General features: G+C 46.1%; 2 protein-coding genes across 2 annotated transcripts in view; both read left to right on the top strand.

Moving 5' to 3' along the window:
- Positions 1-692: 692 nt before the first annotated feature.
- The window catches only part of LOC119567660 (olfactory receptor 6N1-like), a 34,829-nt gene continuing 8,392 nt past the window's right edge, over positions 693-27,129 (top strand). Inside the window, exons 1-2 of the mRNA XM_037914450.2 lie at positions 693-887; positions 9,366-9,524. The gene's annotated coding sequence lies outside the window, so the exon portion shown is untranslated. The remainder of the gene's footprint in view (positions 888-9,365; positions 9,525-27,129) is intronic.
- LOC114022590 (olfactory receptor 6N1) lies at positions 12,484-13,452 on the top strand. Its single transcript, XM_027834785.3, has one exon. The coding sequence runs from the start codon at positions 12,490-12,492 to the stop codon at positions 13,450-13,452; it is 963 nt and encodes a 320-aa protein (XP_027690586.2). The 5' UTR covers positions 12,484-12,489.

Genomic DNA, 27,129 nt, shown 5'->3' on the forward strand with positions numbered 1-27,129 from the left:
AAACACAGCCCCAGAAGGTCCAATGGATGAAGGAATGTGAGGACGCTTTTCACGCACTCCGAGAACAACTGACCCAGGAGTCTGTGTTGACCCAACCTGACTTTATGAAGCCCTTCGTTCTCCAGACAGACGCATCCAGAGTAGGCATAGGAGCTGTCTTGTCACAAGAGATAGAGGGGGAAGACCACCCCATTTTGTACCTCATCCGGAAGCTCTTCCCACGCAAAACGCACTACTCCACCATAGAATGGGAGGCCCTCGTGGTTAAGTGGGCAGTCGACACAAGGCAGTACTACTTATTGGGAAACCACTTCTTCTTAGTGACTGATCATGCCCGCCTTCGCTGGATCAACAACATGAAAGAGACAAATGATCAAATTTGTGGTGGTATTTGTGCCTCCCGCCCTATTCCTTTCAAGTGCTGCATAGGGCAGGTAAGGCCCACGGAAACGCGGATTTTTTTTCCAGGGTGGGAGAAGAGGAAGGGTGGGGAGGGGGACGAGGTGGGGGAAACCCCAACCACCGTTCTAAAGGGGAGGGTGTCTGACAGGGTGGACCGGCCCCGCATTGGGATTGAGAGGGTTAACCTGTCCCTCCTAGCAGAGGAAGGCTAGGCTCTGCTGGGCATGCTCCAACTAGAGGTCAAGTATAAAAGCCTGCAGGGCTGTTCAGTCAGGGCGGGCGGCCAAGGAGGAAGAATGCCCAGTGGAGGCTCCAGCCCAGGAGCAGCTACACCCTTACAGGGGAGAGCTGAGGAGTCAGGAACCGGGAACAGAGGCTTACAGCTATTGGAACCCTAGGGAGTGTCGGGTGCCAAGGAACCTGGAGACCCTGATGCCACAAGGACTACTATTGTTGGAGAACTGGTGGGGAGTGACCCAGGAAAGGTAAGGGAGTGGTACCTCCCACCACAGCGAGGTCAGTGTGTTGCGGTAGGATTCCCTGCTGACCCAGTGGCGGATCACCCCGCCACTGGCAGGGCCCTGGCTCAGAGCCCGGTGAGGACGGGTGGGCCTGGGCTCCCCCACCAGGGGTCACAGCCCCCCTTCCCTTTCGACGACATAGTTTCCCGACCCCTTTCTTACCCTAATATATGGACTCAGGCCATTGGGCCACACTGCCTTAGGAGCATACTCTGTGGACTCCGGCCACCAGGCCGCGCTATCCCACAGGGAAAGAGAATTTAGAGGAACTCTGGCCTTGGGCCACCCTGCTCTAGGAGCATACTCTATGGACTCTGGCCACTAGGCCATGCTATCCCACTAGGGCAAGTGGAGTTATATGGACTTTAGCTATTAGGCCACACAGTACTGACTACCAGAAGGGTAGTAAAATCAACATAGACGCAGAGAGGTGCGGTCATACCTCGTCCCCACCCACCCCTGAATCAAAGGGGTTGATGAGGTACAATCCCCCCCACAAACACCGTTAGACAGAATCACACCTACATTTGTCAGAGAGATCATACAGAGAAGTACCCTGCCTTGCCCAGCTCCCACTCACTTGTTGATGACCCAGCTTTCACTTTTAGGGTATGTCTGCACTACAAAATTAGGTTGAATTTATAGAAGTCGATTTTTTAGAAAGCGATTTTATACAGTTGATTGTGTGTCCCCACTAAGTGCATTAAGTCGGTGGAGTGTGTCCACAGTACCAAGGTTAGCGTCAACTTTCGGAGCGTTGCACTGTGGGTAGCTATCCCACAGTTCCTGCAGTCTCCGCCGCCCATTGGAATTCTAGGTTGAGCTCCCAATGCCTGATGGGGCAAAAACAATGTCGCAGGTGGTTTTGGGTACATGTCATCAGTCCCCCTCCCTCCGTGAAAGCAACAGCAGACAATCATTTCACGCCTTTTTTCCATGCAGGCGCCATACTGCTTTCAGCAGACAGTGTAGTAGGGCTGCAAACCGTCGTCATCAAATGACCATTTCTGCTGCCACTCTGCTCTCCTGGTGGTCTCACAGGTCCTCTATATGACCACTTCCGCTGCAACTCTGCTCAGCTGCTCTTGTCTCGCCATACCTTGGCAAGCATGCAGATGATGCAGTAGGTCTGCAAAATTGGTCATCCAACCACCACTTCCCCTGCAACTGTGCTCTCCTGCAGACGCCATACCATGGCAAGCATTGAGTCCGCTCAGACCACCATGGCAGTTATGAGCATTGTAAACACCTCGCGCATTATCAGGTAGTATATGCAGAACCAGAACCTACAAAAGCAGGCGAGGAGGCGACGGCAGCGCGGTGACGAGAGTGATGAGGACATGGACACAGACTTCTCTCAAAGTACGGGCCCTGGCAATTTGACCATCCTGGTGGCAATGTGGCAGGCTCATGCCATGGAACGCCGATTTTGGGCCTGGGAAACAAGCACAGATTGGTGGGACCACATAGTGTTGCAGGTCTGGGATGATTCCCAATGGCTGCGAAACTTTCGCATGCATAAGGACGCTTACATGGAACTTTGTCACTTGCTTACCCCTGCCCTGAAGCACCAGAATACCAAGATGAGAGCAGCCCTCAGTTCACAAGCGAGTGGCGATTGCCCTCTGGAAGCTTGCAATGCCAGACAGCTACCGGTCAGTCAGGAACCAATTTGCAGTGGGCAAATCTACTGTGGGGGCTGCTGTGATCCAAATAGCCAACGCAATCACTGAGCTGCTGCTATCAAGGGTAGTGACTCTGGGAAATGTGCAGGTCATAGTGGATGGCTTTGCTGCAATGGGATTCCCTAACTGTAGTGGGGCGATAGACGGAACACATGTCCGTGTCTTGGCACTGGCACACCAAGGCAGCCAGTACATAAACCGCAAGGGGTACTTTTCAATGGTGCTGCAAGCACTGGTGGATCACAAGGGACGTTTCACCAACATCAACATGGGATGGCCGGGAAAGGTACATGATGCTCGCATCTTCGGAAACTCTGGTCTGTATGAACAGCTTCAGCAAGGTACTTTATTCCCAGAGCAGAAAATAACCGTTGGGAATGTTGAAATGCCTATAGTTATCCTTGGGGACCCAGCCTACTCCTTAATACCATGGCTCATGAAGCCATACATAGGCACCCTGGACAGTAGTCAGAAGCTGTTCAACTATAGGCTGAGCAAGTGCAGAATGGTGGTAGAATGTGCATTTGAATGTTTAAAAGCACGCTGGCGCAGTTTACTGACTCGGTTAGATCTCAGCGAAACCAGTATTCCCATTGCCTGCTGTGTGCTCCACAATATCTGTGAGAGTAAGGGGAAGATGTTTATGGCTGGGTGGGAGGCTGAGGCAAAGCTCCTGGCAGCTGATTACACGCAGCCAGACACCAGGGTGATTAGAATAGCACAGCAGAGAAGCTTTGAAAACCAGTTTCATGGCTGACTAGGCTACGGTGTGACAGTTCTGTTTGTTTCTCCTTGATGAAAACCCGCCCCCTTGGTTCACTCTACTTCCCTGTTAGCCAGTCGTCCTCCCCTCCCCACTTCGATCACCGCTTGCAGAGGCAATAAAGTCGTTGTTTCAATTTCATGCATTCTTTATTAATTCGTCACACAAATAGGGGGATAACTGCCAACATAGCCCAGGAGGGGTGGGGGAGAAGGGAAGGACAAGGCCACACTGCACTTCAAAACTTATTGAATGCCAACCTTCTGTTGCTTGGGCAGTCCTCTGGGGTGGAGTGGTTGGGTGCCTGGAGGGCCTCCCCCCGTGTTCTTGGACGTCTGGGTGAGGAGGCTATGGAACTTGGGGAAGAGGGCGGTTGATTACACAGGGGCTTCAGTGGCAGTCTGTGCCTTTCCTGCACCTCAAACATACGCCGGAGAATATCAGTTTGATCCTCCAATAGCCTCAGCATTGCCTCCTGCCTGCTCTCATCATGCTGACGCCACCTCTCCTGTTGCTCCCGCCATCTGTCCTTTTGTGTGTCCCTCCTGTCCTCATGTTCATTTTGTGCTTTCCTGGACTCTGACATTGTCTGCCTCCACACATTCTGCTGGGCACTTTCAGTGGAGGAGGACTGCATGAGCTCAGAGAACATTTCATCAAGTGCGTTTTTTTTTGCCTTCTTATCTGTGCTAGCCTCTGGGATGGAGGTGCTAGTGGAAGCGTTGAAACATTTGCAGCTGTGGGAGGAAAAAAAGGGAGAGTAAAATTGAAAAAGACACATTGGCCATTTAAAAGGAGGGGCTGATGTGTTTGGGTTAATGTGCAGCACAAACCCAACTAACCCGCCCACACAATTCTCTTGGATGATCGCTTCACCCCTCCCCCCACTGCATGGCTAACAATAGGGAAGATTTCTGTTCAGCCACAGGGAAACAGCCCAGCAGGAATGGCCACTTCTGAATGTCCCCTTAATACAATTCTCTTATTTCAACCAGGTGACCATGAATGATATCACTCTCCTGAGGATAACACAGAGAGATAAAGAATGGATGTTCCTGGAATGCCAGCAAACACCGGGACCACACGCTGCCATGCTTTCTTATACAATGATTCCAGACTATGTGCTACTGGCCTGGTGTGGTAAAGTGTCCTACCATGGAGGACGCAATAAGGCTGCCCTCCCCAGAAACCTTTTGCAAAGGCTTCGGGAGTACCTTCAGGAGAGCTTCATTGAGATGTCCCTGGAGGATTTCCACTCCATCCCCAGACACGTTAATAGACTTTTCCAGCAACTGTACTGGCCGCGAATGCATCCCAAGTCTTCAGGGCAAATTAATCATTAAACATACTTGCTTTTAAACTGTGTATTATATTTACAAAGGTACACTCACCAGAGGTGCCTTCTCCACCTTCAAGGTCCGGGAGCTCGGGTTGGGAGGGTATTGGCTCCAGGGTGATAAACATTTCCTGGCTGTCGGTGAGAACGGTTTCTCTGCTTGCCTGGTGTGCGCTATCATCTTCCTCATTCCCAAAATCCTCATCCCTGTTGCGTGAGACTCCCTTGCAGGAGTCCACGTACAGGTGTGGGGTAGTTGTAGGGGCACCCCCTAGAATTGCATGAAGCTCAACATAGAAGCAGCATGTCTGGGGCTCTGACCCCAAGTGGCCGTTTGCCTCTGTGATTTTTTGGTAGGCTTGCCTGAGCTCCTTAAGTTTCATGAGGCACTGCTACGGGTCCCTGTTATAGCCTCTGTCCTTCATGCCCTTGGAGATTTTTGCAAATATTTGGCATTTTGTCTTTTGGAACGGAGTTCTGATAGCATGGATTCATCTCCCCATACAGCGATAAGATTCAGTACCTCCCGTTCGGTCCATGCTGGAGCTCTTTTGCGATTCTGGGATTCCATGGTCACCTCTGCTGATAAGATCCGCATGGTTACCTGTGCTGATCAGCTTGCCACAGTGGCCAAACAGGAAATGAAATTCAAAAGTTTGTGGAGCTTTTCCTGTCTACCTGGCCAGTGCATCAGAGTTGAGAGTGCTGTCCAGAGCGGTCACAATGGAGTACTCTGGGATAGCTCCCGGAAGCTAATACCATCGAATTGCATCCACACTACCCCAAATTCGACCCGGCAATGTCGATTTCAGCATTAATCCCTTCATCGGGGAGGAGTACAGAAATTGATTTTAAGAGCCCATTAAGTTGACAAAAATGGCTTCGTTGTGCAGGGTTAAATCAATCTAACGCTGCTAAATTCGACCTAAACTTGTAGTGTAAACCAGGGCTAAGTGTCCTGGGCTGAAAGTATTGTGTGGGGGAAAGTCCTTGCTTGCTAGTCCTGCCTCTGATGCGTGGGCTGAGATCCCTAAAAGGAGGATTCCAGCATGTTGTCTGTGGTCACCTCTGTTCCAGGACTGGTGTATATAGTGTAAAAACAAACAAGTTACTCTGAGAAATTACCCAGACTCCACATCACTGGTTTTCCAATGGGAAATCAATCTGCAAGACCTGAATTCTGCTACCGCTCAGCAGAAGGGTGAGAATATTGTTAAATAAACAAACATTAGTAATTACTGATAACATCAAAGTTCCTTGGGAGAAATATGTCCATTAGGGGTGTGAATGGGAGAGAGATTCTTCCATCCAAATCTTTCATTTGCAAACTATGGATTAAATTTACTTTGCATTCAGTTTCCTGTGTGTCTGTTAAACTGTGTGGCTTCAGCACCCAATCTGGCAGGCCTGAGTCATATTGTTTCTTGTGCAATTGTTCCACTGAAGGCAATGGGAGAATCGACATGAGCAAAGATTGCTGAGTAGTTTCCGTCTCTGTGTGGCCCTGTACTCCAGGGTCGCTGCATTACATTTCAGCCATGCAGAGCAATGACCTCATACAGCTAGTAGCAGAAAGGCGATTCCTCTGGGAGTGGGAGGTTGGTTGCATCAGGACAGTTGTTTGTACTGTCTGCACAGAAAACACAGCGCTAATTCCCCAGACTCAACCTCTTCAGAGGTGGAATCAAGGGAGACACAGCCTTCCATGGAGAAGGATACAAATATGAGGGCTCTGCACTGTGTAAATGGAGGGGGAAGAGCATGTTCTAAGACAGATCGCAGCAGCTGCTCATCCATTCAGGTAGATGCAGGTGTCTTTGCTGAGCAGATCCAGTTTCTACTGAATGATGAGACCCAAGTAGTTCAGTGGTGGAAACCGAGTCCTGGCTGCCAAACCCTGAGAAATAAGAGGTCATCACTCCAAGCTTGAGCTGTCCTGTGGTTACAGGTGAGCACCCTCTTCCTGATTGTGTTTCTATACCATCTTCCAAACAGGGGCATGAATGTGCTGTGTGAATATTGTTTGCAATGTTGTTGTAGCCGTGTTGGTCCCAGGATATTAGAGAGACAAGGTGGGTGAGGTGATATCTTTTACTGGATCAACTTCTGTTGGAGAGAGAGACAAGCTCTCTAGCTCTCAAAAGCTTATCTTTTTCTCTCTCCAACAGAAGTTGGTCCAATAAAATATATTACCTCACTCACCTTGTCTCTGTGAATATTAGCAGTTTTAGCCTCACCGTCCCACAGCAGTGCCAGTCAATGTTAATAGCACCATTTAACAATGGGGAAATTGGGATATGTGTTTTGTGAAAGGTCCTCAGCTAAGGATCTGGCTCAGGATAACTAGGGTGAAGCCTGGAATAGAATAATGGAAATCAAAACTAAATAGGGTGACCAGATAGCAAGTGTAAAAATCGGGACGGGGTTGGGGGTAATAGGTGCCTATATGAGGAAAAAGCCCCCAAAATTGGGACTGTCCCTATAAAATCAGGACATCTGGTCACCCTAAAACTAAGTGAAGCTGATAGAAAGGAACATTAAAATGGCATGTTAGGTGGATAAAGTATAAGAACTTAATTAGGAGGATGAGAGGGTATGTGAAGAATAAATGGTTTTAGTTAAAAGTAAATAAAAACTGCTTCACTATATCTGAGTCAGGCAGGTTGCAAGAGAATCCACGAGTCCACTGAACCCAGGGAATAAACAAGATATGGACATTGCTTAGGTGCTATGGTTGAGATTTTTAAAGCCACCTAGGAATTGGGTGTCCTAATCTCCTATTAGAATTAATGTCCCAATCCTATAGACAGTTTGACAACCTCCTCTCAAATGATTTCTTTGTATCGATTGTCACCAAAAAAGTGTTATCTGCACCAGGTCGACTTTTTTCAGGGAACAGCCTGTCAGAAGCTGAAATATCAAAGAAGTAGCTTCCTGAACTAACTGGAATTTTGGGCTTCTCTGTATCACTTTAGGAGAACGTAGTAATATAGGAATTGCCAGATTAGATCAGACCCAAGGGCCACCCTGCCCAGTATCCTTCTCCAAGAGCGGGCAGTACTAGATGTTTCAAATGTAAGAACACTGCAATAGCAGTTCTGGGATAATCTCACCTCACATGTGTCATGTTGGTCTAGAATAGTTTTAGAATGGATATTAAACCTCATGTTTTGGGGGTTAAGCCAATCTCTATTGTTGCCATTAATGAGGATAACTCTGGATATTTATATGGCTATCAGGAACATCCAATCTCTTCTGGAATCTAGTTAAGTCCTTCATATCAATGACTTCCTGTGGCAATGAGTGTGATGCTCCCAATGGGGATGCAAGAGTGTGAGTGCCAAACTCAGGGCAGACAGTTACAAAGCAGGGCACAAACCCCCTCATTGCTTGTCAGTTCTAAACTTAGATTTCACCAACCAACTGCACCGAGTGCAAACTCCTCAGGCACTTTAACAGCCTTGACAGAGTCCCCTACAGTCCCCTTGGCTGCACCGGTCTGTCCTGCCACCCAGGTGAGCGTATCTGTGGTACACAACCCCTTATGCCAAGAATCACAGCAATATTCAGGTTACTCCGGACTTCCCCCAGGTCATTTGCACTTTAGGTCTCACACCAAAGACGATGCTATAGTGAATTACTGTATAGGAAGATTTATTAAATAGGAAAAGGAAATGAGAGTTATTTACAAGGTTAAAGCAAGAAAACAGACCCATGAATGAGTCAGTCTTAGGTTTCAAAAGGTGATACAGGCTTCTCTCAGCAGCAAGCTGTATTTGACCTTTAGGGCTATCCCAGGCTAAGCAGCTGGGGATCTCTTGCTAATGCCTAGAAACCCCCTGCCCCAAGTGTGCAAGCAGCACAGAGATCCCTAGTTCCTTTTGTTTGAGGTTTTTATCCCCCTCCTGCCATCTGCTCTGAGTTGCAAACTCAATCCATTTGCATGACTCATCTTCATCGGGAGGAGAGCAGAACAATAAGAGTCTCTAGTCCTTTTGTTGATGGTTTCTCAATCTAGTTGTCAGGAGTTTCCAGTTGCAATATCCACCCATAGTCCACCCGGTATTAGGGTGACCAGATGTCCCGATTTTATAGGGACAGTCCCATTATTTGGGGCTTTGTCTTATATAAGTGTCTGTTACCCCTCCCCACCCCACATCCCCTGTCCTGATCTTTCACACGTGCCATCTGGTCACTCCATCTGGTACTGATGGGTCTCCTTTTTCAGGAGAGGCTTAATGTCTGTGGAAGAGCAACTCTTCACACTCATTATCGTCCCTCTCCTGTGTGGTGATTCATACTCACTGAAGCTCACTACAACCACTCAAATGTTAAATTACGATATGGAACAGACATTGCAGGGGAGATTAATGCAGGCAGCAACTGACAAGCATTCAGAGTCAAACATTAAACACTTCCATATAATTCTAGTACCCATTTTATCAATATTAACCGAGAAGGGAGCCAGACTGATTCCAGCTGTGTACCAGTTAGTGTCCTACTGAGACAGGGGGGACCTTGGCATGAGCTAGCACTTGGTCTGCCAGCATCACAGTGAGTGCCACAGTTTACTTACACATTGGGTTAACAAGAATTTCATTTTCTAGATTTAAGTTGCCCACCTTTAAATTTTGTTGTATGTCCCCTTGTTCTTGGAGTAAGGGGCAGGGAAAACAGAAGTTCCCCATTCTACCATCTCCGAGTTTCTGCAGAAAGAGGAGTGACAAGAACCTCAGCTGAGGATCCTGAGTCCTGGCCACTGAACCCTGAGAAACAAGAGCTCATCACTTCAAGCTTGGGCTGTCCTGTGGTTTCAGGTGAGCACCATCTTCCTGACTGCATTTCTATACCACCTTCCAAACAGGGGCATGAATGTGATTTGTGAATATTAGAGGATCAAGGTGGGTGAGGTAATATCTTTTATTGGACCAACTTCTGGTGGTGAACGAGAGAAGCGTTTGAGCAACACAGAGCTCTTCTACAGGTGAATATTAACAGTTTTAACCTCACTTTCCCACTGCAGTGCCAGTCAGCATTCATAGCACAATTTCACAGAGATGGAGCATGAGATCCATGTCTTGTGACAGGTCCAAAGTGGAGGATCTGCCCCACTGACACAAATGAAGCTACTTTGATTTACACCAGCTGAAGATCCAGCTCAGTGTGAGCCCCAATCATAGAATCACAGAACTGGAAGGGACCTCAAGAGGTCATCTAGTCCATTCCCCTGCACTCAAGGCAGGACTAAGTATTATGTACACCATCCCTGACAGGTGCTTGTCCAACCTGCTCTTAAAAATCTCCAATGATGGGGATTCCACAACCTCCCTAGGCAATTTATTCCAGTGCTTAACCACCCTGACAGTTAGGAAGTTTTTCCTAATGTCCAACCTAAACCACCCTTGCTGCAATTTAAGCCCATTGCTTCTTGTCCTATCCTCAGAGGTTAAGAAGAACAATTTTTCTCCCTCCTCCTTCTAGCAACCTTTTATGTACTTGAAAACTCTTATGTCCCCTCTCAGTCTTCTCTTCTCCAGACTAAACAAACCCAATTTTTTCAATCTTCCCTCATAGTTCATGCTTTCTAGACTGTTAATCATTTTTCTTGCTCTTCTCTGGACTTTCTCCAGTTTGTTCACATCTTTCCTGAAATGTGGCACCCAGAACCTGACACAATACTCCATTTGAGGCCTAATCAGCACGGAGTAGAGCGGAAGAATTATTTCTCGTGTCTTGCTTACAACACTCCTGCTAATATATCACAGAATTATGTTTGCTTTTTTTGCAACAGTCTTACACTGTTGACTCATATTTAGCTTGTGATCCACTATGACCCCCAGATCTCTTTCTGCAGTACTCCTTCCTAGGCAGTTATTTCCCATTTTGTATGTGTACAACTGATTGTTCTTTCTTAAGTGGAGTACTTTGCATTTGTCCTTATTGAATTTCATCCTATTTACTTCAGATCATTTCTCCAGTTTGTCCAGATCATTTTGAATTTTAATTTTATCTTCCAAAGCACTTGCAAACCCTCTCAGTTTGGTATCATCCGCAAACTTTATAAGTGTACTCTCTATTCCATTATCTAAATCATTGATGAACATATTGAACAGAACCAGACCCAGGACCTATACCTGCAGGACCCCACTCGTTATGCCCTTCCACCATGACTGTGAACTTACTGATAACTACTCTCTGGGAATGGTTTTCCAACCAGTTATGCACCCACCTTATAGTAGCTCCATCTAGATTGTATTTCCCTAGTTTGTTTATGAGAAGGTCATGAGAGACTGCATCAAAAGCCTTACTGAAGCCAAGATATACCACATCTACCACTTCCCCCCATCTACAAGGCTTGTTACCCTGTCAAAGAAAGCTATCAGGTTGGTTTGACATGATTTGTTCTTGACAAATCCATGCTGACTGTTACTTATCACCTCATTGTCTTCTAGGTGTTTGCAAATTGATTGCTTAATTATTTGCTCCATTACCTTTCCGGGTACAGAAGTTAAGCTGACTGGTCTGTAATTCCCCGGGTTGTCCTTATTTCCCTTTTTAAAGATGGGCACTATGTTTTCCCTTTTCCAGTCTTCTGGAATGTCTCTGGTCTTCCATGACTTTTCAATAGGGTGGCGAGTGGTGCTAGATCACCACCCGGATCACACATGCCAGATTGTTTCTAGACTCTGAGTTCAGGGACAGCATCTCCCCCACCCCCACCACCCCAGTGCCTTTCTTGCTCCTGTATTATCATCCCACATTCATTATGGATGTGGAAAGTCACTCCCCAGTTAAGCCTGGTTTTACCCCTTCCTAAGATGCACCCTCCAAAGAGCTGTATTTTTTTACTGCTACATAGCTAATGTCAGGAAACAGAAAAGACATTGCCAGTCCCTCACCACGTCACCATCACCACCACAGGAACTAAGCGAGAATTTACTTCATTTCATAAATTATGCGAAACTGATCTCTTGTGAGGGGGTGAAAATTGTTCCTTTTCCTACAGGGAACTGAAAGGCTGAATATACCAGGATATATTGTTAGATTTATTTCCATTAATTATAACACAAGATTGGTGCCTAAGGACACTAGACTGCATTGGAGATCTCACTACAAGATTTCAGTTGATGTATTAATTGATCTTGACTCCTAAGGCACGGCATGATTCTGGCCATTGTCAGAAGTGAAATACAGCATTTAAATATCATTGTTAAGCTCTGGTATGTCACTAGATGGGATTTGATATGACAGAACAGATCATTTCTCTATCAGTAATTGGCTACCAGAGAAACGGGCTGTTATAGCAGTCATTGGTATCCATGTAGACCACCCTCTTCCCCATCAGAGTGAAGTTCTGTCCTCAGACTGAGACTCATAGAATACCAGGGTTGAAGGGACCTCAGGAGGTCATCTAGTCCAACCCCCTGCTCAAAGCAGTACCAATCCCCAACTAAATCATCTACTTTTCTTTAAATTTTTGCCCCAGATCCCTAAATGGCCCCCTCAAGGATTGAACTCAGAACCCAGGGTTTAGCAGGTCAATGTTCAAACCACTGAGCTATCCCTCCCCCCGCAAAAGGAATAGTGACCTGTTTCCACCCTGTTTCCACTCCTGGCACTTTGCTCTGAAATCTACATTTAGTCTTAACATTTCAGCCTTTAACCAGGAGAGGAAGGGGAGTTTCTGAATATTTATGGAATTAACTCACAAGGTTTGATTAACTTTTAACTCCATGTCCTTCTGATTCAATCACACAGGTTTATTGTTCCTAGATTCAACCCATGGCAGACTGGAGAAAGCAAATGGCCATCACAGAATTCTTACTCCTGGGATTCAGGGAGCTCCCTGACCTACAAATTCTTCTCTTCCTGATATTCCTAGTGATCTACATGGCAACCGTGTCCGGGAACACCCTCATCGTGGTGCTCATTGTGGCTCCTCAGCACCTTCATACCCCCATGTACTTCTTCCTGGGTAATTTGTCCTGCCTGGAGACCAGCTACACCACAACCATCCTGCCCCAGATGCTGGCCAGTCTCCTGACTGGGGACAGAACCATCTCAGTCAGTGGCTGCATCACACAACTGTATTTCTTTGGGTCTCTGGCAGGTACGGAATGCTGTCTCCTAGCAGCTATGTCTTATGATCGGTATTTAGCGATATGTAAACCCCTGCATTATTCAACTCTTATGAATACCAGGTTTTGCCTCCAGTTGGCTGCTGGCTCCTGGTTAAATGGTGTTTTGGCTCTTACCATCTTTGTCTTATTCCTATCACAGTTAATATTCTGTGGCCCAAATGAAATTGACTATTTCTATTGTGATCCCATCCCACTGATAGAGCTCTCCTGCAGAGACACACACCTGGTCATATTGCTGGATTTCATATTAGTCTCTGTATTCACCCTGCCTCCATTCCTACTAACCCTGACGTCCTACGTGTGCATCATCGCCACCATCCTGAGAATCCCTTCCATCACTGGGAGGCAAAAGGCCTTTTCCACCTGCTCCTCTCACCTCATTGTGGTGACAATTTTCTATGGAACCATAATGATTGTGTACCTGCTACAGAAACATGATACACTGAGAGATCTGAACAAAGTGGTCTCTCTTTGCTACACGGTCCTGCCTCCCCTGGTAAACCCCCTCGTCTACAGCCTGAGAAACACAGACATCAAGGAAGCCTTGAGCAAAGCAGTCAGTAAATGTGGCTTTCACAAAAAACATGCAGAGACTCTGAGATAATAACATAGCCTGAGGTTTTGAAAGCTGCCTGGGTGATTTCAGCAATCATCCCCCATTAAAATTAAGTTGAAAAGTCCCAATTAAAATCTAAGCACTCAGTGTTGTCCATTTTAGTGGAAAGACCAGGGAGGGAAAACTATGTTTCCATCATGGAGTTTTTAACTGGGTACTAGGCAGAGTGGAGACAAAATTTTAACCGATTTTTATATCTGTAAAAAAGCCATTTTTGTCCAAATAAATGTTTGGAGAATAAAAATACTAACTCCTGGTGCAGCATATGTGGGGACATAAACCTGGGAAATCTGCCACCTCTTAAATTGTGCTTATTGCCAGCATAGCCCTCTGCAAACCAACCACCTTTACTGTGCTCACACAGGCCGGATGCAAACAACCAGGCCCCAGCAGTGACCTCTGGACACTTCACCAGGAGCAGTGTTATAGCCTTTCTTGCCCTTCCACTTTGGCTGCTGTAAGAATCCCTCTAGGCAAAACCTTAAGTTACAAAAAGACAAAATGATCTAGGTGGCAACATGTTGTAAGGGTGAGACCATTGGGTCTGTGTTCACCTATGCAAATTGGTGAGGATTTTTATCAAGCCTTCCCCAGGAAAGGGGGTGTAGGGTTTGGGAGGATTTGGTGTGTGTGTGTGGGGGGAACGTTTCCAAGAGGGCTCTTTCCCTGTTATATATTTATTAGATGCTTGGTGGTGGCAGCAATAAAGTCCAAGGGCAAAAGGTAAAATAGTTTGTACCTTGGGGAAGTTTTAACCTAAGCTGGTAAAAATAAACTTAGGGTTTTTTTCATGCAAGTCCCCACATCTGTACCCTAGAATTCAGAGTTAATCCCACCTTGACATGGTGACAGAGCAGTGGGATTAACTTGAAATCATTTTGAGATCAATTTGAGATTTTTTGAACAAGAAGCACAGATTTTAAAAAGGAAATTTTCCTTTGGGCTGCTGGAAAGCAGGTTTTCAGCTAAAAGCAGTTAGAGTCTTTTTTGTCTCTGCTTGGGGGCCAGAGCAGAGACAAAAGAGAATTGTCTTTTGTGAGCTAGAGTTTTCTCTACTAAAGGCAGGGTAGTTAACCTCCTGCAGGGAAATTCACAATTCTTCACAGACCTGAAGAAGTTTTTTTTTTTTTACCTAAGAGCAACTAAGGGGTTTTCTGTCTATTTGCCTGGAGACAAAGGTGTTAGGGTTTTTTTTAAGGATTTTTCTGTAGGCTGACAATCACTATCAGAGAACATAGGTATCTGGTTACAGCACAGCAAAATTTTACAAGCCAAGTTTTTTGTTTGTTTTATTTCTAAATCTCGGGTGTAAAGTTAGTTAAAAACAGAGAGGCAAACATGACAAAGCCCAAAACAGAAAAAGTCAAAGAGGCTGCCCACAGGAGAGCTGTGGAGACAAAGGAAAAAGAATGGAAGCATGCTGAGGAGGAAAGGGAGCTGCCCACAGGATTGCTATGGAGGCAAGGGAAAAAGAAATGGAGGAAAAGGAAAAAGAGAGGAAGCATGCACTGGAGATGGAGAAGTAAAAGGCTCAGTAGAATAGCAATCCTTCCACAGGTACCGCTTCACATCCCAGGAAGTTCCCCACCTACAATTCAGGCGATGATACTGAGGCCTTCTTAGAAAACTTCGAAAGGGCCTACCTTGGGTACAGCATCTCTACAGACCAATACATGGTAGATCTGAGGCTGCAGCTCAGTGGACCCTTAGCTGAGGTGGCGGCTGAAATGCCTAAGGAACACATGAACAAATATGAACTGTTTAAAACCAAGGTGAGAGTCAGAATGGGGCTAACACCCGAGCATTCCCATCGGCGGTTCAGAGCCCTAAGGTGGAAACCAGACGTGTAATTTACCCGACATGCCCACCACATTGTGAAACATTGGGAAGCCTGGATATCGGGAGCAAGTGTTAAAGATCAGGAAGATTTGCCCTTCCTAATGCAAATGGAGCAGTTCATAGAGGGTGTTCCTGAGGAAATAGAAAGATACATCCTAGATGGGAAGCCCACAACTGTAATCGAGGCGGGGGAGATTGGAGCCACATGGGTGGAGGTGGCAGAAAAGAAAAAAACTGGTCACAGTTGGAGCGGAGACCAGAAGGGAGAACCTCAGACCACACCCTACTACCGGGGGCAGCCCAAGGCCCCACCTACCCCCCAAGGAACCCTCCAGACACCTTATCCCGCCACACTGTTCTCCAGCAACCCACCTCGCCCCAGGGATCCGTCAGCTGGACAATGTTTTAAATGTAACTAGCCGGGGCATGTGAAGGGCAACTGCCCCAAGAACCCCAACAGATTACAGTTCATTGCACCAGAATCACCCAAGAGGTCCTCAGGCCCAGATACCTCCCAGATACCTTTGGAGCGGAGGGAAACTTTGAGTGTGGGCGGGAAGAAGGTCACCGCATGGAGGGACACCGGAGCACAAGTGTCAGATATCCATGCTTCCTTAGTGGACCCCAATTTAATCAACCCAGAGATCCAAGTGATGATTCAACCCTTCAAGTCCAACTCTTTCAATTTGCCTACAGCCAAGTTGCCTGTCCAGTACCAGGGCTGGTCAGGAATGTGGACTTTTGCAGTCTATGATGATTATCCCATCCCCATGCTGTTGGGGGAAGACTTGGCCAATCATGTGAAGCTAGCCAAGAGGGTGGGAATGGTCACTCACTGTTAGAGAGCTTATTCCTTCACTCTCCCACTTCCCTGGTCCTTCTCGCATGAACAGAGAGCAACAATACCCGAAGTCCGAAGGTGCAAACAATTTGATGTTTATTGGGGTGAACTTCCAGCAAGCTTAAATCCAAGTTCCTTTTTCCTTATTTTCGAATCCCAACTTACTTCCTGTTTGCCCGTAATTTATATTGTAATATTCTTAGCTATATCTTAACCAATCATTCTACTGAAATTTAACTAACCAATCCTAACATATTGTAACATGATTAGCTAACCAATTATATCCCACCACCTTAATTAGTTTACACCCAGCAAAATTAATTATACAGCAGACAGAAACAATCACAGAACCAGACAGAGACCATGCCAATAAACAATAGCAAAGTGGGAACTATAATGACAAAACAATACAGAAGTGCGAATTTCACAACTACATCTGTAAAGACATAAGAGTTTCCCAGCTGTGTCTATTGATAAGTGAGTTCTTACCAGACAGAAAACTATCAACCTAAATTTCCTTTTACATCTTCTAGCACTTCCCTTTCTCTGGAGGTGATAGGCACTATCAGGACAGGATTGTATTCCTAACAGCCCAATAGCACCTTCTTCCAATGTGACTAGTTTGGAATGTGAGGATGTGACCGGTCGCTTCCCAGCTTATGGCTGCCTCTGTCGCTTAGCCAAAGGCTTTAGCCTAAGAACAGGGCCTCAGACTGTCACAGTAAGAGAAGGACCTTACACTGGCAGACAGTGATTTTGATTCTTTCTTTTATACCTCTAACTAGCCAAGTGATAAGAATACACCTAAATTCTTAAGGTACAGGCCTTTTCAGACAGACCTGAATATCTATATCCTAACACCGGCAGCCAGGCTAAACAAGCCGTCACGCCTAGCTCTGTTCCGAAAACTTCTATCAGGACCTGGTCAGAGGTGATGGACCCGGACCTCAGGCCAATGACTGCAACAGCAGTGGTGGATCCAGTCCCAGAGACCCAGACAGAGCCAGTCCCAGAACCGGAACCGGCGGAACAACCAGCACCAGACCCATTGCCAGCACTGAATCCAGTACTTGCAACCCCAACACCAGAGGGCCCCACCAAACCTGAACCAGCAGCAGCCGATAACCCACCAGAGGGTCAGCCGGAGCCTGAACCCCAACATAGTGCACCAGCGGAGAGCGGTTCACAGTCAACGGAAACAGCCCCATCCCCTACGTCGCTTCCAGAGGGACCAAGCCTAGGTCCACAATCCAATGAGGAACTGATGTCTCCAGCATCAAGGGAACAGTTCCAGACCAAACAGGAAGCAGATGAAAGCCTCCAGAGAGCTTGGACGGCAGCACGGAGCAACCCACTGCCTCTCAGCTCTTCTAATCGATCCAGGTTTGTTGTAGAAAGAGGACTTTTATACAAGGAAACTCTTTCTGGTGGACACCAGGAAGACTGGCATCCTCAGAGACAGTTGGTAGTTCCAACTAAGTACTGGGTCAAGCTCTTGAGCTTAGCCCATGATCATCCTAGTGGCCATGCTGTGGTGAACAGGACCAAAGACTGGTTGGGAGGTCATTCCACTGGGAGGGAATGGGCAAGGATGTTTCTACCTATGTCCGGTCTTGTGAAGTATGCCAAAGAGTGGGAAAACCCCAAGTCCAGGTCAAAGCCCCTCTCCAGCCACTCCCCATCATTGAAGTTCCATTTCAGTGAGTGGCTGTGGATATTCTGGGTCCTTTTCCGAAAAAGACACCCAGAGGAAAGCAGTACATACTGACTTTCATGGATTTTGCCACCCGATGGCCGGAAGCAGTAGCTCTAAGCAACACCAGGGCTAAAAGTGTGTGCCAGGCACTAGCAGACATTTTTGCCAGGGTAGGTTGGCCCTCTGACATCCTCACAGATGCAGGAACTAATTTCCTCACAGGATCTATGGAAAGCCTTTGGGAAGCTCATGGGGTGAATCACTTGGTTGCCACCCCTTACCATCATCAAACAAATGGCCTGGTGGAGAAATTTAATGGGACTTTGGGGGCCATGATACGTAAATTCGTAAATGAGCACTCCAATGATTGGGACCTAGTGTTGCTGCAGTTGCTCTTTGTCCACAGAGCTGTACCACATCCCAGTTTACGGTTTTCACCATTTGAACTTGTATATGGCTGCGAGGTTAAGGGGCCATTACAGTTGGTGAAGCAGCAATGGGAGGGGTTTACACCTTCTCCAGGAACTAACATTCTGGACTTTGTAACCAACTAACAAAACACCCTCCGAACCTCTTTAGCCCTTGCTAAAGAAAACCTAAAGGATGCTCAAAAAGAGCAAAAAGTTTGGTATGATACACATGCCAGAGAGTGTTCCTTCAAAATAGGAGACCAGGTCATGGTTTTAAAGGCGCTCCAGGCCCATAAAATGGAAGAGTTGTGGGAAGGGCCATTCACGGTCCCAGAGTGCCTGGGAGCTGTTAATTATCTCATTGCATTCCCCACCTCCAACCGAAAGCCTAAGGTGTACCATATTAATTCTCTAAAGCCCTTTTATTCCAGAGAATTAAAGGTTTGTCAGTTTAGAGCCCAGGGAGAAGATGACGCTGAGTGGCCTGAAGGTGTCTACTACAAAGGGAAAAGTGCTGGTGGCGTGGAAGAGGTGAACCTCTCCATGACCCTTGGGCATATGCAGCGACAGCAGATCCAGGAGCTGTGCACTAGCTACGCGCCGATGTTCTCAGCCACCCCAGGACTGACTGAACGGGCATACCACTCCATTGACATAGGCAATGCTCACCCAATTAAAGTCCAACCTTACCGGGTGTCTCCTCAAGCTAAAACTGCTATAGAACGGGAGATCCAGGATATGTTACAGATGGGTGTAATCTGCCTCTCTGTCAGTGCATGGGCATCTCCAGTGGTTCTAGTTCGCAAACCAGATGGGGAGATACGTTTTGCATGGACTACCATAAGCTAAATGCTGTAACTCGCCCAGACAACTATCCAATGCCACGCACAGATGAACTATTAGAGAAACTGGGACGGGCTCAGTTCATCTCTACCTTGGACTTAACCAAGGGGTACTGGCAGGTACCGCTAGATGAATCCGCCAAGGAAAGGTCAGCCTTCACCACACATCGGGCTGTATGAATTTAATGTACTCCCTTTCAGGCTGCGGAATGCACCTGCCACCTTCCAAAGGCTTTTAGATGGTCTCCTAGCGGGATTAGGAGAATATGCAGTTGCCTACCTTGATGATGTGGCCATATTTTCGGATTCCTGGGCAAAACACCTGGAACATCTACAAAAAGTCTTTGAATGCATAAACGAGGCAGAACTAACTGTTAAGGCTAAAAAGTGTCAAATAGGTCTAAACAAAGTGACTTACCTTGGACACCAGGTGGGTCAAGGAACTATCAACCCCCTACAGGCCAAAGTGGATACTATCCAAAAATGGCCTGTCCCAAAGTCAAAGAAACAGGTCCCATCCTTCTTAGGTTTGGCCGGATATTACAGGCAATTTGTACTGCAATACAGCCAAATCGCTGCCCCACTGACAGACCTAACCAAAAAGAAACAGCCAAATGCCGTTCAGTGGACCGAAGAGTGTCAGAAGGCCTTTAACCAGCTTAAAGCAACACTCATGTCTGACCCTGTGCTAACTGTTTGACAAACCGTTCCTAGTAACCACAGATGCGTCCAAGCGTGGTGTGGGAGCAGTTTTAATGCAGATCAAGGAGCGGATCAAGAATTCCACCCTGTCGTGTATCTCAGCAAGAAGCTGTCTGAGAGGAAAAGCAACTGGTCAGTCAGTGAAAAAGAATGTTACACCATTGTCTACGCTCTGGAAAAGCTACGTCCATATGTTCAGGGACGGCGTTTCCACCTGCAAACCAACCATGCTGCACTACAGTGGCTTCATACCGCCACGGGAAATAACAAAAAACTTATTCGGTGGAGTTTAGCTCTCCAAGATTTTAATTTCGACATCCAACACATCTCAGGAGCTTCTAACAAAGTGGCTGATGCACTCTCCCTTGAAAGTTTCCCAGAATCAACTGGTTAAAATCGTCCTTGAGATGTGGAAAATATTGTTAGTCTTTATATACTTGGTAGTATATTTAGAGGTGAATGTGTCTTATTAACTCTGTTTTCTCCTAGAGCTCCAGGAAGAAATCACAGCCAGCATTTCACCCTATCTGTGATTTGGGGGGCGTGTCATAAATATAAAGGGAAGCGTAAACACCATTAAAATCCCTCCTGGCCAGAGGAAGAACCTTTCACCTGTAAAGGGTTAAGAAGCTAGCACCTGACCAAAATGACCAATGAGGAGACAAGATACTTTCAAAGCTGGAGAGGGGGAGAAACAAAGGTTCTCTCTGTCTGTGTGATGCTTTTGCTGGGAACAGAACAGGAATGGAGTCTTAGAACTTAGTAAGCAGTTTAGCTAGATATGCGTTAGATTCTTGTTTAAATGACTGATAAAATAAGCTGTGCTGAATGGAATGTATATTCCTGTTTTTGCATCTTTTTGTAACTTAAGGTTTTGCCTAGAGGGATTCTCTATGTTTTGAAACTCATTACCCTGTAAGGTATTTCCCATCCTGATTTTACAGAGGTGATTCTTTTACTTTTTCTTCAATTAAAATTCTTCTTTTAAGAACCTGACTCCCCTGTTAAACCCCCTCATCTACAGCCTGAGAAACAGAGAGGTCAAGGAAGCCTTGAGGAAAGCAGTCAGTAAATGTGGCTTTCACAAAAATGTGCAGAGACTCCGAGATAATAATGTAGCCTGAGGTTTTCAAAGCTGTCTGGCTGATTTCAGCAATCAGCCCCCATTAAAATTAAATTGAAAAGTGTCAGTGAAAATCTCAGCACTCAGTGTTGTCCATTTCAGTGGAAGGACCTTGGAGGGAGGTGACCATAACCATTTTCCCATCATGGAGTTATTAACTGGGCACTAGGCAGAATGGAGACAAAATTTTAACCAATTTTTTAGATCTGTAAAAAAGCCGTTCTTGATCAAAATAAATGTTTGGACAATAAAAATAGTAACTGATGGTACAGCAGAGATGGGGACGTAAGCCTGGGAAATCTGCCACCCCTGAAATTGTGCTTGGTACCATCATAGCCCTCTGCAAACCATCCACCTCCACTGCACTCACACAGGTCGGATGCAAACAACCAGGCCCCAGCAGTGACCTCTGGACACTTCACCAGGAACAGATTTACAGCTATTTTCTGGGCTACACCCGGCTGTGACCACCTCCAGAAAAGCAACAGGTCCAGGCTCTTGGACGCAGGGAGGTTGGGCAAACAGAGGTAGGCTCACATACCAGGTCCACTGGGATTGCCAAGACCCAGCTGGGGGTTTGCCAGGGCACACGTAGAACTGAGGCCATTTCTGGGGTCGGGTCTGTCAAATGGTCACTGATGAGGGATTCTGCACATGGCCCTGCAGGGCACCAGCTGCTCTGCTTCCACCAGCTGCACAGAGCAGTTCAAAGGGAGGGGACCTGTTACAATGAGCGTCCCCAAAACTAACTGCAACAAGCCCAATGTCCGACAGGGCTAGTTCTGAGGGCACAGTGTCTAGTCAGCCCCAGGTACCACAGACAGCTGTGCTCCACGCAGGGCCCTTTCCTCAGGGGGTGAGGCAACTTATGGTGAGAGGAAGCAGCTACCACCTACCAACGGGCAGAACTCCTGCAATGCCAAACACGGCAGTGCTGGCTCAGTCACTGGGAGCACGTCAGGGCTTGGCCAGAAGCAGGAGAGCTGGGCACCAGTGAGAATTGTAGGGCTCCAACTCTGCAGAAAGGATTTCCCAAGGGACCTGACGGAGCTAGTCACCCAAATCTCTTTTAAATGGGAGATGGATGCTTATCTCCCTTAAACGTCTCTGAGAATCTCAGCCTGGAAAGCCACTGGGATTCTGTCATGGTAGCTTCAATCTATGCATTTCCATTGGAAACAGAACCCACATCAAAAGAAAGGCATTGGATGGATGGGAAACCCCTGCTAAACCTTTGAGAGCTGCTGCCATTGTATATGCTCTTGTAGCCACTAATATTGCAATCATTTTTTGAACAATTTTGTTCCCAGTGGCTACAATTTGGAACTGCTCACACCTAGCAGTAGGTAAGAAATGAGGAGAGATGTGATTATGCTGACTAGGGCCACTAGAGGGCAGAGGACTGGGACAGGTGCAGCCGTGCTGCCCAATGAACAGCAGCCAAAGTTGAAGGGAAAGAAAGGAGAAGTTATGTTGCCAAATGACCAATGGAAAGGGAGGTGAAGCTGTATAACGGTGTGTAAGTGTTGAGTGGAGAGCACTGAAGAGAAGAGGACCTCTGTGCTGCGTAGTGAATGGTGGATAGTAGCAGATATTATGGAGTGAGTTATGGGCTGTTATATTAAATAACGGCCACCGGGTGACCTGAGAGTCAAGAATGGGCAACAGATTTCAGAGTAGCAGCCGTGTTACTCTGTATCCATAAAAAGAAAAGGAGTACTTGTGGCACCTTAGAGACTAACAAATTTATTAGATCATAAGTTTTCGTGAGCTACAGCTCACTTCATCAGATGCATCCTGTGGAAAATATAGTGGGGAGATTTTATATACACGAGAACATGAAACAATGGCTGTTACCATACAGACTGTAACAAGAGTAATCAGGAAAGGTGAGCTATTACCAGCAGGAGAGCCGGGGGGGGGGGGCACCCTATTGTAGTGCCAGCAATGACCCTCTGTCATGTACATTGGCCAAACTGGACAGTCTCTACATACAAGAATAAATGGACACAAATCAGACCTCAAGAATTATAACATTAAAAAACCAGTTGGAGAACTCTTCAATCTCTTTGGTCACTCGATTACAGACCTAAAAGTGGAAATTCTTCAACAAAAAAACTTCAAAAACAGACTCCAACAAGAAACTGCTGAATTGGAATTAATTTGCAAACTGGATACAATTAATTTAGGCTTGAATAAAGACTGGGAGTGGATGTGTCATTACACAAAGTAAAACTATTTCCCCTCCTACTGTTCTTATAAAGGGCTGGAAATGGCCCACCTTGATTATCACTACAATAAGTTCCCCCCCCCCCCCCCCCGCTCTCCTGCTGGTAATAGCTCACCTTACCTGATCACTCTTGTTACAGTCTGTATGGTAACACCCATTGTTTCATGTTCTCTGTGTATATAAAATCTCCCCACTATATTTTCCCCAGTATGCATCTGATGAAGTGAGCTGTAGCTCACGAAAGCTTATGCTCTAATAAATTTGTTAGTCTCAAAGGTGCCACCAGTCCTCCTTTGTTTTTTAAGAATGGGAAAGAGGCAGCTATAGCGAAAAGAATCCACTAGAGGAGAGAAGAGCAACAGGCTGTCATGCTGGAAAATTGACACTAGATGGCAGGGGGGGGCATCAGAAATACTGACTAGTGACCAATAGAGTTCAGTAGCCAATACAATAATGGGAAAGTTATACTGTAAAATGGCTACTAGGTGGCAGCATGTTGTAAGAGTGAGACATGGGCAGCTATTTTCAAAAATGCCCATTAGATGGCAGCATATCTTGAATACTAATGCAGGGGCAGTGCAAGTACATCATAACTGGCCATCACCTTGGACAGGCATCTCCCAAAAATGTAAGCTGGTGTTTGTCCATGATCTAAAATATTTTCCACAAAGGATCATTAGACTAAAACATGATGTACAGTGGGACTTGTATAATTGCAACTCACAGTGGGCATTGTTAGCTACAACGCTTTGGAGACACAAAATGAACCAAGTGCGAAAAAGGTCGAAGTGGGACCATTTTGAAAAGCACGAAGAGAGAATACAACTATGAGAGAGCATTTACACTTATTAAATCGAAGGGGAAGCCCATTTTCCGTCCCTTCAAGTAACTGCAGGTCTCTACTGAGAAAGTCCCATTTCTGCAGAATGATGAAAGACAAGAACCTCAGTGGAACTGGAGTCCTGTCTGCCAAACCCTGAAGAGCTCTGTGTAGTTGAAAACATGTCTCTCGCCAGGAGAAGTTGGTCCAATAAAAGGTATTACCTCACCCACCTTGTCTCAAACCCTGAGAAATGAGTTCATCGACTGAAGTGTGAGCTGTCCTATGAATAGAGGTGAGCACCCAATTCCAAACTGCTGCTGCTTTGCATTTATATATCACCTTCCGAACCGGGGTATTAAAGTGCTTGAGTAATTAAGCATGAGCAATTTAAGATTCACTTTCTGTGAAGAACGTGGGAAGTATCTGTATTCATTTTTATGATACACAGTCTGTGTCAGGATGCTGGGCAGAGGTAGGTAGGACAAGTGGTAGGAGCTGGAGATCCCGGAACTGAAGCCAGGGCTCAGAGTCAGTATCAGGGTCAAGCGTGAAGTTGAGGTTCAGAGCCGGAGGCAGAATCAGGATTTTTTTCCCCTTCATTTCAGTTGCCTACAGTTCTTGCCATTCCTTCCTTAGCTCACTTTTGATTAGGTGTTTAAATTCCAGTTTGCTTAAGGGGATCCCGAGGTCAACTTGTTTGTGATTAATAACACTTTTTGCCAGCCAATTCGTTGCCTGCTATCCCTGTCTGCACCAGGATCCATGCATTACGTTGGTTATATCCAGTTCCACCAGTCTGGCTGTTAGCAGTAATATATCATTAAGAAAATCATTTCTGCTGTCAGACTCACCACTGTGAGTTGCCTGCTGCAGCCCTGATAAGGAGTCAGACAGGATGGCCACAGCAGCCGGCCACACATGTAAAGCAGTGCTAGCATAATCTCTGTGTATCTCAGCCATAAAGACGGATACAAAGTTAGCCATACAGCTTTCTTGAGTCCGAGTGAGGGCACACAGGAAGCTGTTCCCACTCTGTTCTTTCCTCTTTGGAACCCTCTGTATGTATTTGTCAATAGTGTCCCCACTTATAGCAAGTCAATATAATTGTGACATCTTGTCTATCATTCTTTTATTGATTTCATTATATAATTCCACGTCTTTCCCGACCGGGGGTGATTTTCTAATGATAGAGTATTTTCCCATAGCTATACATTTTGGTCTCTTTCAATCCCTTCTTTTCATGAAGATCAGCTATCCACTTCTGTACCTTATTTACATGGGGAATGTTGAGTTTTTGTCCTAACCGGTTAGCTTAGAACTATCTTCATTATTACCTCGTACTTTGGCCCAAAAAGGTTAAGTCTGGGAGCTTCGTTCTAAGAGTTAGCAGCAGCTGATGGAAATGCATATATCTGTAGTACAGAGATACAGTAATGAAGTCACCACCTGATATGCAATGCGTGTGTGTGGATATAATCTAGTTCAGATTTGTATTCATTGCTGACCCAAAGGCCGGGCATCCATACTCAATAACTGGTCTAATTAGTGCTCTGTATAGCATTGCCACCGTTTTCATATCCACTCCCCAGGATGTTCCAAAGGTATTTGACTTTTGCACTTATCTAATACTTTCAGTATGGTCCCTCCAAGTGAGCTTGTTAACAAATATCACACCGAAGAATTTGTAATGTCAGTATATTTATCTATTGGTCAGATAGCTATAACTTTACATCTTTTTGGCTTTTCCATGTTGTGAGGATCATTCCCTTAGTTTTGTCTATGAGAATATGAAGCCCCACCTCTCTCCCCATTCTGCACTTCTCTTAAGTGCATCGTCATTCTTTTGGTGGCACTTTCAAGGTTTCTGCTTTTGATCCATATGGCACAGTCAGCAAACATGATCCCTATTCCTATACTCATCTCTTGCAGGGCCATCATTTATCATGATGTTAAAGAGGGCTGGCGTAACTACACTGCTCTGTGGAGTTTCACTTGCAATTTACAAAAAGAAAAGGAGGACTTGTGGCACCTTAGAGACTAACCAATTTATTTGAGCATAAGCTTTCGTGAGCTACAGCTCACTTCATCGGATGCATACTGTGGAAACTGCAGAAGACATTATATGCACAGAGACCATGAAACAATACCTCCTCCCACCCCACTCTCCTGCTGGTAATAGCTTATCCAAAGTGACCATTCTCTTTACAATGTGTATGATAATCAAGGTGGGCCATTTCCAGCACAAATCCAGGTTTTCTCACCCTCCGCCCCCCCCCCCCCACACACAAACTCACTCTCCTGCTGGCAATAGCTTATCCAAAGTGACCACTCTCCCTACAATGTGCATGATAATCAAGGTGGGCCATTTCCAGCACAAATCCAGGTTTTCTCACCCCCCCACCCCCATACACACACAAACTCACTCTCCTGCTGGTAATAGCTCATCCAAAGTGACCACTCTCCCTACAATGTGCATGATAATCAAAGTGGGCCATTTCCAGCACAAATCCAGGTTTTCTCAACCCCCCCCCCCCAAACTCACTCTCCTGCTGGTAATAGCTTATCCAAAGTGACCACTCTCCTTACAATGTGTATGATAATCAAGGTGGGCCATTTCCACCATAAATCCAAGTTTAACCAGAACGTCTGGGGGGGGGGGGGGCGGTTAGGAAAAAACAAGGGGGAATAGGCTACCTTGCATAACGACTTAGCCACTCCCAGTCTCTATTTAAGCCTAAATTAATAGTATCCAATTTGCAAATGAATTCCAATTCAGCAGTTTCTCGCTGGACTCTGGATTTGAAGTTTTTTTGTTGTAAGATAGCGACCTTCATGTCTCTGATTGCGTGACCAGAGAGATTGAAGTGTTCTCCGACTGGTTTGTGAATGTTATAATTCTTGACATCTGATTTGTGTCCATTTATTCTTTTACGTAGAGACTGTCCAGTTTGACCAATGTACATGGCAGAGGGGCATTGCTGGCACATGATGGCATATATCACATTGGTGGATGTGCAGGTGAACGAGCCTCTGATAGTGTGGCTGATGTGATTAGGCCCTGTGATGGTGTCCCCTGAATAGATATGTGGGCACAGTTGGCAACGGGCTTTGTTGCAAGGATAGGTTCCTGGGTTAGTGGTTCTGTTGTGTGGTATGTGG

The sequence above is a fragment of the Chelonia mydas genome, chromosome 14 (genome assembly GCF_015237465.2).
Source record: "Chelonia mydas isolate rCheMyd1 chromosome 14, rCheMyd1.pri.v2, whole genome shotgun sequence".
Classification (NCBI taxonomy): Eukaryota; Metazoa; Chordata; order Testudines; family Cheloniidae; genus Chelonia; species Chelonia mydas.

Bases quoted from the DNA above. Each gene is read 5' to 3' on its own strand.
- LOC114022590 (XM_027834785.3), top strand. From the start codon at position 12,490: ATGGCAGACTGGAGAAAGCAAATGGCCATCACAGAATTCTTACTCCTG.